The sequence below is a fragment of the Lepidochelys olivacea genome (assembly GCF_965140295.1).
Source record: "Lepidochelys olivacea isolate rLepOli2 genome assembly, chromosome: 10".
NCBI lineage: Eukaryota > Metazoa > Chordata > Testudines > Cheloniidae > Lepidochelys > Lepidochelys olivacea.
This window is the reverse complement of record NC_140420.1, coordinates 15228941-15246258: the sequence shown is the minus strand read 5'-3', so window position 1 is coordinate 15246258 and position 17318 is coordinate 15228941. Positions and strand designations below refer to the sequence as shown.

General features: G+C 40.3%; 1 protein-coding gene across 3 annotated transcripts in view; it reads left to right on the top strand.

Annotated features, from left to right (window-relative positions):
• Positions 1 to 17318, top strand: part of TRRAP (transformation/transcription domain associated protein) — a 154311-nt gene that overhangs the window by 40828 nt on the left and 96165 nt on the right. For 2 of the 3 annotated variants that reach the window (XM_084641925.1, XM_084641926.1), the window contains exons 28-36: positions 1902 to 2063; positions 4789 to 4885; positions 6575 to 6696; positions 8530 to 8700; positions 10289 to 10357; positions 14508 to 14627; positions 14950 to 15069; positions 15365 to 15529; positions 17062 to 17243. In XM_084641925.1, coding sequence (XP_084498051.1) covers positions 1902 to 2063; positions 4789 to 4885; positions 6575 to 6696; positions 8530 to 8700; positions 10289 to 10357; positions 14508 to 14627; positions 14950 to 15069; positions 15365 to 15529; positions 17062 to 17243 — 1208 coding nt within the window. Of the gene's footprint in view, positions 1 to 1901; positions 2064 to 4788; positions 4886 to 6574; positions 6697 to 8529; positions 8701 to 10288; positions 10358 to 13180; positions 13235 to 13373; positions 13395 to 14507; positions 14628 to 14949; positions 15070 to 15364; positions 15530 to 17061; positions 17244 to 17318 lie in introns of all 3 variants that reach the window. The other variant, XM_084641924.1, reaches the window with a different exon arrangement.

The window sequence follows — 17318 nt, the reverse complement described above, 5'->3', positions numbered from 1 at the left end:
ACTATTAATTCTGGATGTTTTTCATAAGGCTTTCACAGTAACAGTCCAGGGTAATAGCTTTCCACCTACTAATGTTTCAGTGGTGCAATGAGTCATTGAAGCTAACTTTCACTGAAGCCTACTTTTCAGGCTGTTTTTTTCCCCAGCTTATCTTCTGACATATCTTATGCAAGGAGGTGAGTTTTTAAGGGGTTGTCACTCCCCATAGGAAGGTGATAGCTGGTTTGCACAGTGTTTTGTGGTCTAATTTACAGTTCTAAAACTTCATGATTAAACTGAATATTTTAGTGCATTTTAAAAGCCTTTAATGCTGATCTGTGGTAACCAAAGAGGCAACCAGGCTGTGTAGGCTCACTGCTTGCGCCTACTTGGGGCTTGGCATAGCATGGCAGCTTGCTCTCTTCTGGGGTTTGCTGCTGCTGGCTGCCCCACTCTCTGGTGACTTGCTTCTTCCTCTGACTTAGCCTGCCGGCCAGGGTCACTTCAAATTCTCTCCCCTTTCAGGGTAGTCCATAAACAAAAAGCAAGGGGAATTAACACAAATAAACTGAGTTAGTAAGAGAGGGCAGGGAACAACTCCCTCTTAGGGTGTACCAGGATCAGGCAGTCTCTTTCCTCAGTGAGGGTTCTTCAAGCAGTGGTTGTTGGAAGTTCTTGCTGTCAATTGCCCTTTCCTGTTTTCTTCCCTGCTCTGCTGGTCTGCCCCCAAGTAGGCTGTTCTGCTTCTCTTTTAACTCCTCCAGCCTGTGCATGTGTGGAAGGGTGGAACTGGTTGAGCCCAGAGCAGGTCCTTAACCCTTTGTTCTCCAGTGTGGTTTGTATAGCCCATCACACAAGCCCAACCTAGCTTTGTTAGGTTTTATTGGTCTAAGCACATTTCAGAGTTGGACTGTTACTTGCATTTGTGTATATATAGTGTCTGGCTGTTAAGGCAGAATCAGTGAAATATATTTTACTCTGGATAATTTAGTTCCTGAAATTGTAGCATAGACCTTGTCTCATCCTTCTGGTACAAGTTGAAGACTGGATCTCATGTTACCCTCCCCACATATTCCAAACAGACTTTGCTGTACCTTTCCCTATCCACCCTCTCAGTGTTAAATTCTACAAAGTTTACATGCAGGCACAAATCACCTTTTTTGCCACTTAGCAGATAATGACATAGGATCCCTCAAAAATCTTGTAAAGTGGGCTTTCGATAGGCCAAAAGGATCTGCACAGGATCTCCTCTTACAACAAGAGACGTTCATATTGTAATTCAGACATGTAACTGGTACGACATTTAATAATGGCAATTTGTCAGAATTTCACAGGTAGATGGGGGTAGATAAGTGAGAATAAGAGGTTGATGTAATAATCCACCAGTAAATGAGTATTTCTATACTTTAACATTTTAGGATCTGACAGTATTCTATTTTGTGTGACCTAAAACATGTTTTATCCTTAAATCTTTGAGTTTTCTGTGACTTTCAGACATCTTTTTTTAAATATCTTCAGGGTTCTAGTAATGTTTTAAAAGAAAATAGTGATCCATTTACAGCCTTTACTATCTTGACAGTTTTTTGTCTAGGGTTGCGTTTTTAATGTTTACAGTTTTGTGTAGATCTTTTGTCTTTTCATATGAAACATGTAACAGTTACTGTTACTCATTTGGTCAGAAATAGTCATGATGACAAAAAGCTAATCGTTCCATAAAAAACAAGAAAATATTAGTTAAAAATAGGACTATGTAATGGCATGTTAAGCAAATTATTATGAATGACATTGGCTCAAGGAAATCTTTTTCAACTCAGTGATTTCTAAACAGGTATTGTGAGAGAGCCATAATGAGATGGATATCCTCTTAATAGACTATTTATATAATCATGTATGCCTATAATCAAGACACTGTTATTTTGCAGGTTCTCCAAGACATGGTTCCTCCTAAAAAGCACTTACTTAGGCATCAGCCTGCAAATGCCCAGATTGGGCTCATGGAGGGGAACACATTTTGCACAACTCTGCAGCCCCGACTGTTTACAATGGATCTAAATGTTGTGGAACACAAGGTTTTCTACACAGAGGTACTTCCCTTTTTGTACATTCTGATATTTCAAACAGAAGGCATTTATATTATATCCTATAGCAATGATCTAAGCACTGACCATATAAGTAGGGACAATGGAAATAAACGTTCAGCATCTCTGTGTGTGCTGTATGTTGAGGCTAACCCTGCCATTTGTGGGTATCAGTATTTTCTGCTGAATTTAAGATTTCATTAAAAAAAACAAAAAACTTTTTGGTTCTCAATGAGAATATAACCTTTGAAATGTGAACTGGTGAAGGGCTGTCCGCCTGCATCTGCAAATTAAAACAATAGCTTTGAGAAGTGTGGAGTGTTCTTAATGTCAGTGAGGTAGCAGTTTAACTGTCTCAGGCCTTGTTTACACACACTGTTCACATTGATTAACAAAATTGGTGCAACCCTCTAGCATATATGCAGTTATATTAATTTTAAAGTGTTTATTGGTTTAGTTTATATTGGTAACTGCTTTAACTGAATTGGTTATACATTTGTGTGTAGATCAGCCTTCAGTACTGCTTTCTGCTTTAGAAACATCCGGCTAATTTGCTTAGAGTGTAGCTGGATATTTTTTAAAAGGATGTTCCACTGAAATAAATTTGCAAGTTTAAAAATAAAGATAACTGAATGTTCTTGCGGAACTATGAGACCGTCCAGAAAACTGGGGACTTTCTCAATATCTCAGGACTTACCTTAGTTTCAATATAATTGTCTAGCTGCCTGGTGATCCATTTCTTGCTCTGCAATGCCCCAATACACTTCTTGCTTGTGAAAGGTCCCTGACACCAAACTTGCACCACCAGCCTGCCTCTGTATTGTGTGTCTAGACAGATGTGGCCCATATTTCCTCTTTACGATAGGGAGGAGAATTCAGGGCCTCTCTGCAGTGGAATAGAGGAGGCTAAAAAGCCAAGTATAGTAAGTGGCACCCTTTTCCTCCTCTAGGTATTAAGTACTATCCTCTCACCTCCTTAGACCCTGCTTCGCTCAAGGACAAAACCCTCAGCCACCAAAAATATTTTCTGCTTTCTGAGTTTAACCTCTTTCCTCAGTCTGCAAAAACTCACTTGCATCTCCACAGTGGATTTTTTTTTTTTTTCCTTTGGCTTGAAGGACTTTTTGGAGACCATTAACCTACCTTGCTTTAGAGGTTGTTTCAGGTCATTGTGATTATCTACCTCTATAACCAGGGCTTATAGACAAACTCAGCAGTACACCTCTACCCTGATATAACACGGTCCTCAGGAGACAAAAAAAACTCTCACCGCGTTATAGGTGAGACCGCGTTATATTGAACTTGCTTTGGCCTCCCCCCCGGTTCCTTGTTCCCTGACCACCCCCTCCAGAGACCCCCAGGACCCCACCCGCTACCCAACCCCCCTGCTTCCTGTCCCCTGACTGCTCCGGCCCCTATCCACACACCCTGCCCCTTGACAGGCACTCACCGGCAGCGGCAGGAAGTGGTGCGACGCGGCCCCAGCCTGCTCCATTCCGCCACCTCCGAGCTGCGGCGCTCCACTTCCTGCCGCCGGTGAATGTGGGGAGGTTGGGGAAGGGACGCCCTCCACGCTCACTGGTGGCGGGAAGCGGAGCGATGCGGCCCCAGCCCGCTCCGCTTTCCTTGCCCCGGCCCCATCCGTGTCGCTCGGGGGGCCTGGGGAAAGGTCCCGCACTCATCTGTGGTGGCAAGTGGAGCGCCGCGGCTGGGAGCTGGTGGAATGGAGTGGGCTGGGGCTGGGCTGCTCCGCTTCTGCTGGTGAGTGCAGGGGAGATCCCCTCCCCCGAGCGATACGGCTGGGGCCGGGGCGAGGGAAGCGGAGTGGGCTGCTCCCAGCCCCCCGCTAATCCCCTGGGCCACTCTGGGACTGCGGGGCCCCCAAAAGTGCCCCCCCACAGCTACTGCCTCCCAGACCCTGGGGAGTGGGGGAGGGAGCCCCTGACCGCCCCCGAGACTCTCTGCCCCTTATCCAACCCCTCGTTCCCGGCCCGGCACCCTTAACACGCTGCTCAGAGCAGCATGTCAGAGCTTTACCACGTTGTATGTGAACCCACGTTATATCGGGTCGCCTTATATCGGGGTAGAGGTGTATCTCTACATCCTCCTGGCTTTGAGCATGAGACTCAGTCTAGGGAATGGAACATGATCTATTGATAAAGGTTGTCTCCTGGGAAAGAGCTAGGTAATGACCTAGTTCTTGTTCCTAGTTGAAAAAAATGATGCAGAGAGCAGGTCATATAAACCAGGTAGAGGAGTCATCATAATAATACCTAGCTGTTATATAGTGCTTTTCATCAGTAGAGCTCAAAGCATTTACAAAGGTTGTTAGTATCATTTATCACCATTTTACAGATAAGAAAACTGAGGCACAAAGTGGCGAAGCAGCTTGCTCACGATCACCTCAACAAGAGAGCCAGAAATAAAGCCCAAGTCTTCTGAATCCCAGTCCAGTAAACTAGTAAATTTAAAGCACTGAACCTATCCAGGGTTCTTAGAAATTGTGCAGGCTGACACTTTCAAGTATGGAATTGTGTACATCTTGTATTTTCACCCTCTTGTATGAAACTAATTGTTTGTCTGAAAATAACTTAAAGTAGCTAATGGCGAGAGCAGAGCTGTGTAGAGAGAATTATTGTCATGCTGAAAATGTGACTGGAAAGATTATTTCACAATAATCACTGGGCTAACCTCTCTTCCTTTTTTTTTTTTTTTTTTTTTAAACTTTCAGCTGTTGAATTTGTGTGAGGCTGAAGATGCTGCCTTAATGAAATTACCCTGTTACAAAAGTCTTCCATCACTAGTACCTCTTCGAATTGCAGCCTTAAGTAAGTTAAAGCATGAAAATTTAGCTTGTGGTAGACAGACACTCTCCTTAAATAGCAGCAGGTGCTTTTGTAGATAATCTCAGCAGATTGAAGCCCTTGGAAGTTGTTCTTTCCAGATCATAGTTTGGGAGATAATGGTGGGGACAGCACATGGGAGCTCGTATTTCCATTGCTGTACCTGCTCTCTGGATGAACAGGGTTTAGTTTTCAAAGCTGTGAATCAGATAATTGTCACAAGTAGGGTTGCCGATTGTCTAATCACACAAAAGCAAAGACCCTTGCCATGCCCCTTCCTCAAGGTTCCGTCCCTTCCCCACCCCTTCTCCAAGGCCCTGCTCCCCCCCCTCCTCTCTGCATTGCTAGCTCTCTCCAACCCTCACTCAGTTTCACCGGACTGGAGAAGAGGTTTGGGGTGCAGGAGGGGATGTGGGCTCTGGGTTGGGGCCGAGGAGTTCAGAATGTGGGAGGGGGCTCCGGGCTGAGCCTGGGGCGGGGGGTTGGGGTGCAGGAGGGGTTGTGGGGAGCAGGCTCTGGAAGGGAGTTTGGGTGCAGGATGGGGCTCAGGGATGGCTCAAGGGGTTGAGGCATGGGAGGGGGTTTGGGGTGCTGGCTCCAGCCGGGCAGCGCTTACCTCAGGCGGCTCCCGGTCAGTGGTGCAGTGGGGCTAAGGCAGGCTCCCTACCTGCCCTGGCTCTGTGCTGCTCTTGAAAGTGGCCGGTACGTCCCTGTGGCCTCTGGGTGGAGGTTGGGGAGGCTCCATGTGCTGCTTTTGCCTGCAGGCACCGACCCCTCAGCTCCCATTGGCTGCAGTTCCTGGCCAATGGGAGCTTCAAAGTCCATGCTCGGGGCGGAGGCAGTGTGCGGAAACCCTCTGTCCGCCACCTCCTCCCCTCCCGCCCCCTCCAAGGGCTGCAGGGACCTGCTGGCCGCTTTTGAGAGGGGCATGGAGCGAGGGCAGGTAGGGAGCCTGCCTTACCTCAGTTGCACCACTGGATTTTTAGTAGCTTAAAATCTCCTGTTTTGGCTTCAGTAGCCTCCTGGAGATGGAGCCCGATTCTAGGAGACTCCCGGCTAAACCGGGAGGGTTGGCAACCCTAGTCACAAGCAATAAATGACATACATTCCAATGAGAGAGAGAACATGAAAATATGAAGCAAGCCAGGAGCTTCTATAGGCAGTAATGATCTCGAAAGTCTTTAATTCATGTGTGGCTTTATTGCCAGAATTAAAAGAGAGAAAATATACAAATGATCTGAAAATGAGGAACTATATGTTATATCCAACAATGTTACATTCTCACTCTGGATTAAAAAGAAATTATTAACAAGAAAGGAAAATACTGCTCTCTGTTAACATACTTATAACCTTATTGAAGTCAGTGTGATTGCATGTGTTGGAGAGCAAAAGTTGGCTGACCGCTTATTCCAGTGACAATATTCCTCAGTTCAGTTAATTACAGTAATGATTTTTAGTTCCTAAGGATTAGAATGACTTCCTTGAATAGCACTCAGAAAATTTAAAATACTGTTAATAGTAACACCAGTCTTTTGTTCTTCTTGCAATGTCTGTTGCTTGTGGCAAAAATGTTAAAGCTGTAGCTGTCAGTAATTTCAGAATAAATAAAACAAATGGCCTTTCCTTTTGTATTTCAAGTTAACAAGAAACACAAAAATATTTTGATTTTTGCAGATGCTTTAGCTGCCTGTAATTACTTACCTCAGTCTAGAGAGAAAATCATTGCTGCACTTTTCAAGGCACTTAACTCAACAAATAATGAACTGCAGGAGGCGGGAGAGGCGTGTATGAGAAAGGTTAGTGATATTAAAACAATGCTGCTTTGTGTGGGTAATTCTTTATGCTTTTCCCAAGAAGCAGTGTAACAAGGAAGCATTATTTCTAGTGGGATTAATGGCTGCTTGGTTTTTGTTAGGGCGGCAGCACTATAATTAAGTTACTTTCATTGTTTCTATGAAGTATTTTTGGGGAGGATTTGAACTTGCCCATAAAAATTTCCTCTGGTGGAAACCAGGCATACAGGCTCTTAGCCAGGAAGCATATTTTTCTTTTGGACTAAATATATTCAGCTTGGTTATTTCAAAGTTTTATGGATGAGTCAAACTGCTCCCAATCAAAAAAAATCAGCATTATGCTTTCCTTGTGCTGATATATTTCTAACATAGCTTTAATTAATAAAAAGATATGTAATTATTAATATTTAGTAAGTGTTTACTATTCATAGTCCGTATCTACTTCATAATGAGGAGCAGGCATTCGTAGCATATTGCACAAGATAAGTATTCACACCAATAATGTCAATGATCCACAGATTTGTAGGTTATGTGTATACTATGGATCAGATTCCTTCCTATGACAGTCTTTCTGTGGTGATGCCAGAGTTGGTTAAATATAGCTCCCTGATTGTGAGGGCTGGCCTGGCAACAGTTAGAGCAGCTAAGAGGCTTAAATAACTTTTGCCATTGGTAGAGGATCATCTCCTCACCTGTTCTAAAGCCCTTTCTCTCTTCCCCTGTGGCGGGAGTGTGGCAGGAGTGTGGGGGTAGTTGGTGCAGGAGCTGCCTTCACCAGCTTCATGCTAGCAAGGTTTTCAGTTACACCAAAGGAAAGCTCTACTAGCCAACTGTGGCCAGATTCCAAGCCCTTTTCACTGTTGGGGAAGTGCAAAATGACCTTGGGATTTCAGCAGAGAATCTGGCCCTACAGCTTTAACTGAGTTTTTAACCAGTTACTGATATGGCTGGCTCTAAATATAGATTCTTCACAGTCCTTTCTTCAGTGGACTATGGCAGCTTGCAGTATTTTGCCCTTGCCTGTGGCATAAGAGAGCACACAGCTGTCTTCCTGTAAACTGTTGTGCATACCATTTTTTAATATAGGCAAAACCTCCAAACAGTGCTTGTGGATCTGATTTGGATGATTTTTTCCATCCTCAAGTTCCCTTTGCAGTAGGATATCCTAAAGAGTACTTCTGGTGCCCCTCTGTGTATCTTTTCTCTTATTGCTGTCACCTGCTAAGGCCTTACAGATTTGCAGCCCAAATTTTCCTGTAAAGCTCCTTTGAAATGCAGTTAGGCAACATGGATAGGTGGAGACACACACTGATGCTTGGTTTGTTGTGAAAAAAGCTGCTGTGTGTAAAAAAAACTTAGCTGTGTTTATTATGACCAGGGTCCCAAACATGGGATTTTGCTTGTAACATAGTGCCTGCATGTCTCTTACCTCTCAGTTAAGATCTTTTTCTTTTGCATTTTTAAAACTGCTGGTTAAATGAGAAGGAAATTAAATGATTATATACTTCTTCCCCAGTCAGAATTTTATAACTCCACAGTTAACAGTAGTATTCTAGGAATAAAATCCTGTTAACTGAATCTCTTGTTTGCAGCACATTCCGTAAACTGAGCAATGTATCCGGATTAAACATTTTCTTCACGAGTCTCCATCCTGCCACCAAAAGCATTTTTTAAAACCAAACATTTGTTGAACCATTTGTTATTGTACAGCCATTTTATTGTGAACTTTAAAAATATGAAACCAGTTCTGCAGAGTTACTTTTTGTAAGTGTCTGTACAGAAGTAACTGAATTTTCTTTTATTTCTGTTGTGATTCCATGCTTTATTTCTTTGCAGTTCTTGGAAGGAGCTACAATAGAAGTAGATCAAATTCACACGCACATGAGACCATTGCTCATGATGTTGGGAGATTATCGAAGCTTGACATTGAATGTTGTGAACCGCCTGACTTCTGTCACTAGACTTTTTCCAAACTCCTTTAATGACAAGTTCTGTGATCAGATGATGGTAAGCCCAATCCTTTTATTTTTTTTTAAACCTTCCTAGAAGAACTCTCCTTTTAACTGACATCCATAAAAATTGAAGATTAAAAGAGCAGTTTAATAGTCATTTAATGAATAGATTTGTACAAAAGGTTTCCATGCTTTACAATTCATGTATATTAATTTGTGTTTTGAAACGTTTGCATGATTAGAATTTGATGAAAACCATCATTTCGAAAGAGGCTTAGTTAAGTGAAAAGGAAAACAACAAACAACTCTTTTTCTTCTAATGAAGTCAAACTTAATTATACTGAAATCTCCTTGGACAGCTTTCTCTCTAAACGAGGGGTTGCCAGGATACTATGGTAAACATTGTCTTGGAAACTTGCTTTTTCCTTTTCAGTGGATAACATTTTGTGGGCAGGCTGGCTAAATGCTTTGAATGCTAAAATGATGGTGGTCTTGCCTTTATCTTCTGTATTTCGATTTCTAAAAAATTTGCCTCTATCCTTCTGCCAGGGGCTCTAATACTCAGGAGGTGAGTGATCATACTTGGTCATTGGTTTATATGATTTGTACATTTGACCAAATATGAACACCCATTCCCCTTTGCCTATCAGACTTAATAAATATCTTCCCCTTCAACCAACATACACACTTTCATATTCATCCCTTTTTTGAAAATTGGGGAAAACGTACCTTGCAGAAGGCCTTAACGGTCAGTCGATTGGGGCTCTGTTGGATGAAGTGGTGACGGTAGTTCCAGAGTTGGGGGCTTTTAACACTCTCAGGTGACCTCAGCTGCTGGGATACCAGATGAGGAATGAAATGGCAGCCGTTAGATTTTGCTGTGCCTGTGTAATCCACTCCCTGTGGAAAGAACCTCTAAGAAAGGAGACCTGCTGCATTTTTCACTAGCTAAAATTCCCTAATGGACTTCAGATGTAGCCCCTTGTAGGGTGTATTAGTACTCCAATCTAGAAGTGACAAAGGTATGGGTAATTGTGGTAAGGTTAAAAGATAAGCTTCCAACCTTCCAATCACGCACAGGTTTAAAAGCTCTCTTGGCCTCTGTAGGTACCTGGGCAGTTTAGAAGCAGGTGAATGTCTTCCAAGACCGGTAGGTTGCAAACCAGTGGGTCGCAAACAGCAAGCGAACGTCTCCAATCAAGGGAGCTGAACTAAGTACTTGCAGCTGTTTTGTTTGATTCCCTCAAAAATCAGGCTGTACGTCCACTTTATTTCGTATAAAATCTTGATGTGGCTTTCATAACTGGAACTGTAAAATTAGAGTAATCCTACTGATGTTTCAGAGTAGCAGCTGTGTTAGTCTGTATCCGCAAAAAGAACAGGAGGACTTGTGGCACCTTAGAGACTAACCAATTTATTTGAGCATAAGCTTTCGTGGGCTAAAACCCACTTCATCGGATGCATGCAGTGGAAAATACAGTAGGAAGATATATATATACACACAGAGAACATGAAACAATGGGTGTTATACACACTATAAGGAGAGTGATCAGTTAAGGTGAGCTATACCAGCAGGAGGGGGGGAACAAACAAACAAAAAAAACCTTTCGTAGTGATGATCAAGATGTTGGATTTCCCCACAGCAACACCTGCGTAAATGGATGGAAGTGGTAGTAATTACACACAAAGGAGGACAGAGGAGTGATGGAAATGTAAGTTATTGGTTCCTTTTATGGGGGAGGGAGAAGCAGAAGTAAACAATATAAACTTTTATAAAATACAGAAATCATACAACCATAAATGTTACCATAACTGGGTATCCACTGTAGTTTGTTTTTACAAGGCTGTGTAAAATTACTTTTTTGAAATATTTGTGACAAATCTTAATACGGAAAGCTTTTGCGTCGCATTTTAAATTTGTATTTACAGTGACTGAAATTCACCTGGCAAAGATAGTGCCTGTACAAGTGTCTCAGCACTTTTGCTCTGAAGTTGAAATGGTGTGGAGGATCTTTGGTGGGATCCTGTGTAGTGAGGTGAATTTCATCCAGTGTGCGCAGTTTCCTAGTCCCTAATCCTGCATTGAGGTCTGTATGGGCAGAAGGACTTCAGAGGGATCTGCCTATATGGTCCAGATTACATGATCAGTGCCATAATTTCTCAATAGTCCGTTTTTTAAAATAATTCAGCTTGGTTTTATAGTTTAGTTTTTAGTTAATATGCTGGATGTTCATGTCATATTTTGTCAGCAAATTTATACTACATATAACATTCCCCCTTCCATCTTAAATATGATTTTTGAAAGCTACATTTTAAAATTTTCCTTAATAATTAAGGTCAGTTTGTTGGTTTATTGTGGGAAGTGATAGTTTGTTGAAATGTGGGAATTAAGTTTTCCTTGCAAACTGGAAATTGCATCGTTTAAAGGCAAAGTGTGTTCTATAATATTATACTTGTAGGAATAATGATCACATTCAGTGCTATAGTTTGTATTGTGTTTGCAGTTCTATTAGGAACTATACCAGTAATTTCTACTAGGGGTAAAGATTTATCACTGTCTCAAAACTTCTAAACTAGGAAGGAATCTGTTTTGTTTTTTGTTTTGTTTCAGATTAGAACTAAATTGGGCTGTCTGTTTTTGTTTCAAGAAATCAGTAGATTGAAATGATTTTGTTAACTACGTTTTCCCATCCCATCAAAAAGCTAACTTCAAATCTAAATTGGTCAACGCTTCTGAAGTGACGTTAGATATTTTGTAATTAGATTGGGTTAATTTCTTCTTTGCATTCAGACTTAAAAGTAGGCTACTGTGCATGCATGTTTGCCAAAATACTAATATTTATTAATTCCAGTGCACTGCTATGGCTTTCTATAGACTTCTTTTTGGATCCATTTTTTCCCACTCCCAATGATTATAGATATAATTGAGTCTTTCATAGTAGTCTTTCAGTCCACAGTGGGGCACCACTGTAACAGTTTTGTCTCGTTCTCCCTACATATTAGACCTATTTCACTCAGCTGTGAGTTCTTTTGCTTTTAATGTTTTCTGTCACAATCTTTTGTCTATGTATTTTTTGTGTTTTAAATACCCCTCCCCCCAACAAAAAAATTTGTGGTGGAGAAAAAGCTATTTCAAACAAAGTTGTGAATGTTTGACACATGTTCAACATTTTCAAATAGTGTTTTTCTGACACTTAAATTAAAAAAGATTTGATTGATTTAAAAAAAGATAATTCAGTCTTAAATTTTACTCTTTTATTAGATGTTCATCTCAAAAGACTCCTTAATACTACAAATATTAGTAAATTGAAGCAAATGAACTTTGACACTGATCTTCACACAGTTTAGACAGCAGATGTTATTCATGCATCCATATATGAGATGTCTTTGTAACTTCATCTCCTAAGAGAGAGAAACGGGGGCAAGGTTAAGTAGTCAGGGGGATTAATTGTAGTTGGCATTAATACTTGTTTTTTCTTGGGGTTTGTGGACTCCAAAATTTCACTGGTTCACATTAAAAGCAAATTTCTGAGTGTGAAGTGCCATGTATTATACAAACTGATTGTGAATGCTAGCTTCAGGAGGAGATCATAACTTCAGTGGAGATTTACAGGCTGAGAAAAAGAAGCACATCTGCTGCTAGGTGAGAGGATACAAGGGTGGTATGAGGAACTATACCTTTAAAAAAAAAAAAAAAAAGACCTTCAGCAATTTTTATCCTTCTCTCTCCATCAATAAATTGGGATGAGGTGGTGAATAGGACTCCATGCTCTTTTTGAGCATGCTTGTTTTGATACCCAGGTTGTCATGCAGTTCTCAGAATTCTGAACACTCTGATTAGCTGACAAGACATTAATCATTTTGCCTCCTAGTAAAGTATTTCACTGCAAAATTCCACAAGGCCTGCATTTTTCAAGGAAAACAAATGACACTTGTAAACTAAAAAGGCTGAAAATCTCAGTTAAAAACTGATTTATAATGATGTAAGGTCTGTCAAGGTAAACTTCAGGTATAAAGTAAGGGAGCCAGAATTATTCAGCTTTTTTGATCATTCATCCTTGCCACTTAAAACAGCCCTTTTGTAGCCTAATATAGCCCTGATTATGTGTGACTTGCTGTAAAAAATTGCATTCCAAGTGGAAATGAATTTTTAATTAATGGATCTGAGGTTTAAAAGCTTCATTAAAAAAGCTAGTCTTTCCTTACTGCATATGAAATATATAAAGTAACTTTTCTGATCAAGCAGGTTGCAACAAATTTTTCCCCCTTCATCAACAATGCTGCTTAAGTGAAAATTTGATTTTTTGTTTTGGGGGAGGGCTGAAGTCCATTTAAAAGGACTTGTTTGTTTGATATTTTAAGCATTGAAGGTTTTTGTTGTCTCCGTGGGCAATACTTGTCTCTGAAGATATCTGAATATTGTTTCCACTGTCTTGTTCATCCCTAATATTTTTATTGTGCACAAGTATATGGGAAATTATATGTAAATGATGTACAAATAGAAAAAAAAAGATGCTTTTCCTCCCCATCCTCAGGAGAGCATTTCAGAGTGCGGGAGATGTTCGTTGTCTCCATTCTGTCAGTTTGAGGTGAGAACATAACCCTATTAAAGTCAGTTTCTGACTGCAATCTGAAGAATAGCATATAATTTTTTTACATTTTTGTGTTTCTTTTTTTTTCTTTTTCTTTTTTTTTTCTTTTCATGCTGTAATTTTTGTTTTGGTTCAGCCTGCCGTGGAAGGGGTAGAGGTGAGAAATTCAGTGGAGGCCCCAGGAGGTTCTTTGTTGTTGTGTTTTGGTTTTTGCTGTGATATGTTAGCTGTATTGTAATGTAATGGGCAGAGTGCATTGTGCCTTTGAGTGCAGTGCTGTGACTTGTCCTATGTTTGTCTGTGGCAGAGTTGTTTTAGTAACAGTGCTGTGAAGGATGTTCAGCATGTTTTGTACTAGGAAGTTAGGAGCAGAACTTTTAAGTGCTTTCCAAGGGATCTAATATTTCAATGATTTTATAAATTTAAGCCCCAGTCTGGCAGCGTGCTCTGTCTGGGCAGCCGCAAGGACCTCCTTGTGCCGATCAGATCACAGGATTGGGGCCTTAATGCTTTGTATTTAATTTCAGTTTAAAAAACACCAATAATATCCCACTATAAACAGGGTGCATAGTGTCTGTTAGAAATGGATTTCCCCCCCCCCTTCATGTGGTTCCTTGAATACTATTCATTAAGTAATGCTCCCACTCTGAATAGAAAGCACAGTTCAATGCCCTAGGAAAATATAAAACAAATTTAAACTACACAATTTTAAAAAGAAATCCTGAAATTTGGTCAGACATTTAGAAGAATAAATATTTGATGGGAGAGCAAAGCTGTTTTTAAAAATAGCCAGCCATATGCAACATGCATTGAACAGTGATGGGAGGGTTCTTTTCTTTCATTCCTATTCTGCTGTTGTAGAATGCATATGGGAAGTTGTTTTGAGCTGTTAGTTTGGGTTTTTGAAGTGTGAACTACTCAGTATAGTGCCGCGATGAGTCCTCATAGCTCCCCTCATCACCATTCTCATTACACACAGTTTAGCTTTAATATTAAAATATCACTAAAGAGACAAAGTAAATAAATAAAATATGCCTACAAAAACATGATACCAAAATGGGGAAAAAAAATATATTTCCCCAGGACAGATTCCTTCCATGTACTGGGGTAAGTAGTTGCTGCTTATATGTTAACTCCTTGCTTTTGTTTGCCAGCTGTGCTAATATATAGATAGAGAAATGTAGTCATGGTAAGATCTGTGGTAATATATGTTTGTATGTTTAGTTAGGAAGTGTTAGTTTATTTTGATAATGTTTATTTTTATCTGTAGGAAATGAAGATTTGTTCAGCAATCATAAACCTATTTCATCTGATCCCAGCTGCTCCTCAGACTCTGGTTAAACCTTTGCTGGAAGTTGTGATGAAAACAGAACGGGCTATGTTGATAGAGGTAAAAGTGGAGTTTAATTTTGCTAATTGCATCTTTTATTGCTTTTATAATATTCCCATTTTAAGTGTTTTTTTTAATTGTTCCAGCCACCTGCGTAGGATTATTTGGTATAAAAATTGATTTGTAACAAATTATCTCCTCTTTTAAGAATGATAATACTTGATTGTTTTAAGGCCTTGGGGCGGTTGTGGTTGCTAACAAATCCATTTTACATCAGTACACATGCTAAGTTCAGTGCCCTATTCTTTGCCAGATAATATGAGAGGAATGGATAAATTGAATAAAGGGAAATAATTTAATTAAAACATTATGAATGTTTCAGGCGGGCAGTCCATTCAGAGAACCACTGATAAAGTTTCTGACACGTCATCCATCCCAGACTGTTGAGCTGTTCATGATGGAAGCGACTTTAAATGATCCACAGTGGAGCAGAATGTTCATGGTAATCTCTGCGAACAATAGTCCAATTTTGATAAATTGGAAGTTATTCATGTACCTTTTTACCATTATTCTTACTGTATAGTATCTGCTGTGTCAGATAAAATAACAGACTTCAGTCCTGAGGACAGATGATTTGGCACTTTTTTATAAGTATTAAATTCAGGCACAAAATTAAAATGCATTAAGGCTGAGTGGTATAGGTAAACTAAACGTTTGTATACAACTGTATGATGATACAACCTGCGGTATGTTTTCTTTAAAATTTATTCCTATAATGGTTGGTTGCCCTTCTCCAGAGTTTTTTAAAACACAAAGATGCGAAGCCTTTACGAGATGTCTTGGCAGCTAATCCAAATCGATTTATCACTTTACTGTTACCTGGTGGCACCCAAGCTGCTGTTAGGCCTGGATCACCAAGCACCAGCACAATGCGTCTTGATCTTCAGTTTCAGGCTATCAAGGTATTTATTTGCTGTTTTTTCAAACGTTGTCATGGATAGTTCATATCTGTTTAGAGGGACACTCGCTATAGATACATTGAGTAATGTCACATACATATTGGTAGATTCGTAAAAAAAAAAAAAAAGTTTTTTAAAAAATTGAATTTCTCTTTCACCTGCCAGTTTACTTGTTGCATTTTACGTGTCTTAAAGCAAATAGACAGTCAGTTTGACTCTTCTGTTTCTCATTTACTAGCATAACACTGCCAATGCTGAATAGGAATGTTTTTTAAAAAATTTAAATATATCTGTCATTGGAGTTAAAAAGAAAATGAATTAATAATTAATGAATTGTTTCTATGGACAATTTTTGTAGAACCATATTTAGTCCTAAATCAATCTGAAATGTGTCCCTGTATATCAAGATTGCTATTATGGAGTGTTGCTGTAGCTGTGTTAGTCCCAGGATATTAGAGAGACAGTATGGGTGAGGTAATATCTTTTATTGGACTAACCTTTGTTGATGAGAGAGACAAGCTTTTGAGCTTACACAGAGCTCTCCTTCAGGTCTAGGAAGCATACTCCGTGTCACAGCTAAATGCAAAGTGGAGCAGATTGTTTAGCATAAGTAGTTAACACGTATTTCATATTTTTAGTGTCTAGCAAAGTTATAAATTTAAGATCCAAGGCACCTTCAAGCTTGGGAGCTTAAATGCATAACTTTTGCTAAACACTAAAAATCATGGACTTAATAGAGGCACTGGATTTATGGCTTATTACAACAATCTTTAACGCACTAAACCTCCCCACAGTTTTCCCCTACCCCACCCCCTTTTTCCCACCCCACTCCCGGTGATTGGAGAGGTGGTAATGGGCCACTTCACCTTTAGTGGTCCCTTGAAATATATGTGAACCACTTGTGCTAAACAGTCTGTTCCACCTTGTATTCGAGAGACAAGGTGAGTGAGGTAATATCTTTTACTGGACCATCTTCTGTTGGTGAGACAGATAAGCTTTCAAGTTACATAGAGCTCTTCCTCTGGTCTGGGAAAGGTACGAAGAGTGTCAGTTAAAAACAAGGTCAACAAATAGCATATGTGCTAACTACTTATGCTAAGCTAAGGCAGAGGTTCTAAACTGGGGGGCTGGGGGCACAGAATGTATCCGGGGGGGAGCATGAGAAGTTGGTCTGCCTTCAGAGCTGGGCGCCTGGCCAGCAGCTGCTGCTCTCCATGCTGCCTTCAGAGCTGGGCGGTGGTTTATGTACTTGAGGGGAAGGGAGCGTAAAGGGCTACAGATAAAAAGAAGGTGGGGTGGAGGGCACAATCAAATAAATTTGACAACCACTGTTCTAAGGGACCATTCAAGGTGAAGTGGCCCGTTAACACCTTGTTTCCCAGACTAGAAGAAGTGCTCTGCGTAAGTTTGAAACAGTGTCTTTCACCAACAGAAGTTGGTCTAATAAAATATATTAACTAACCCACCTTGTCTCTCTGATTGCTGCTATTAGATATAGGTCTAATAGATGTATTTGTCTTGTTTGTTTTTGGCAGATCATAAGTATTATAGTTAAGAATGATGAATGTTGGTTGGCAAATCAACATTCCTTAGTGAGTCAGTTAAGACGTGTGTGGGTAAGCGAAGCTTTTCAAGAAAGACATCGTAAGGAGAATATGGCTGCAACAAACTGGAAAGAACCTAAACTACTGGCATACTGCTTATTGAATTACTGCAAGTATGTAGAACTATTTATTGATCAAATCAGTTTTTTTTCCATTTGTGTATATTTTTTCTGTACTTTCAAAATAAA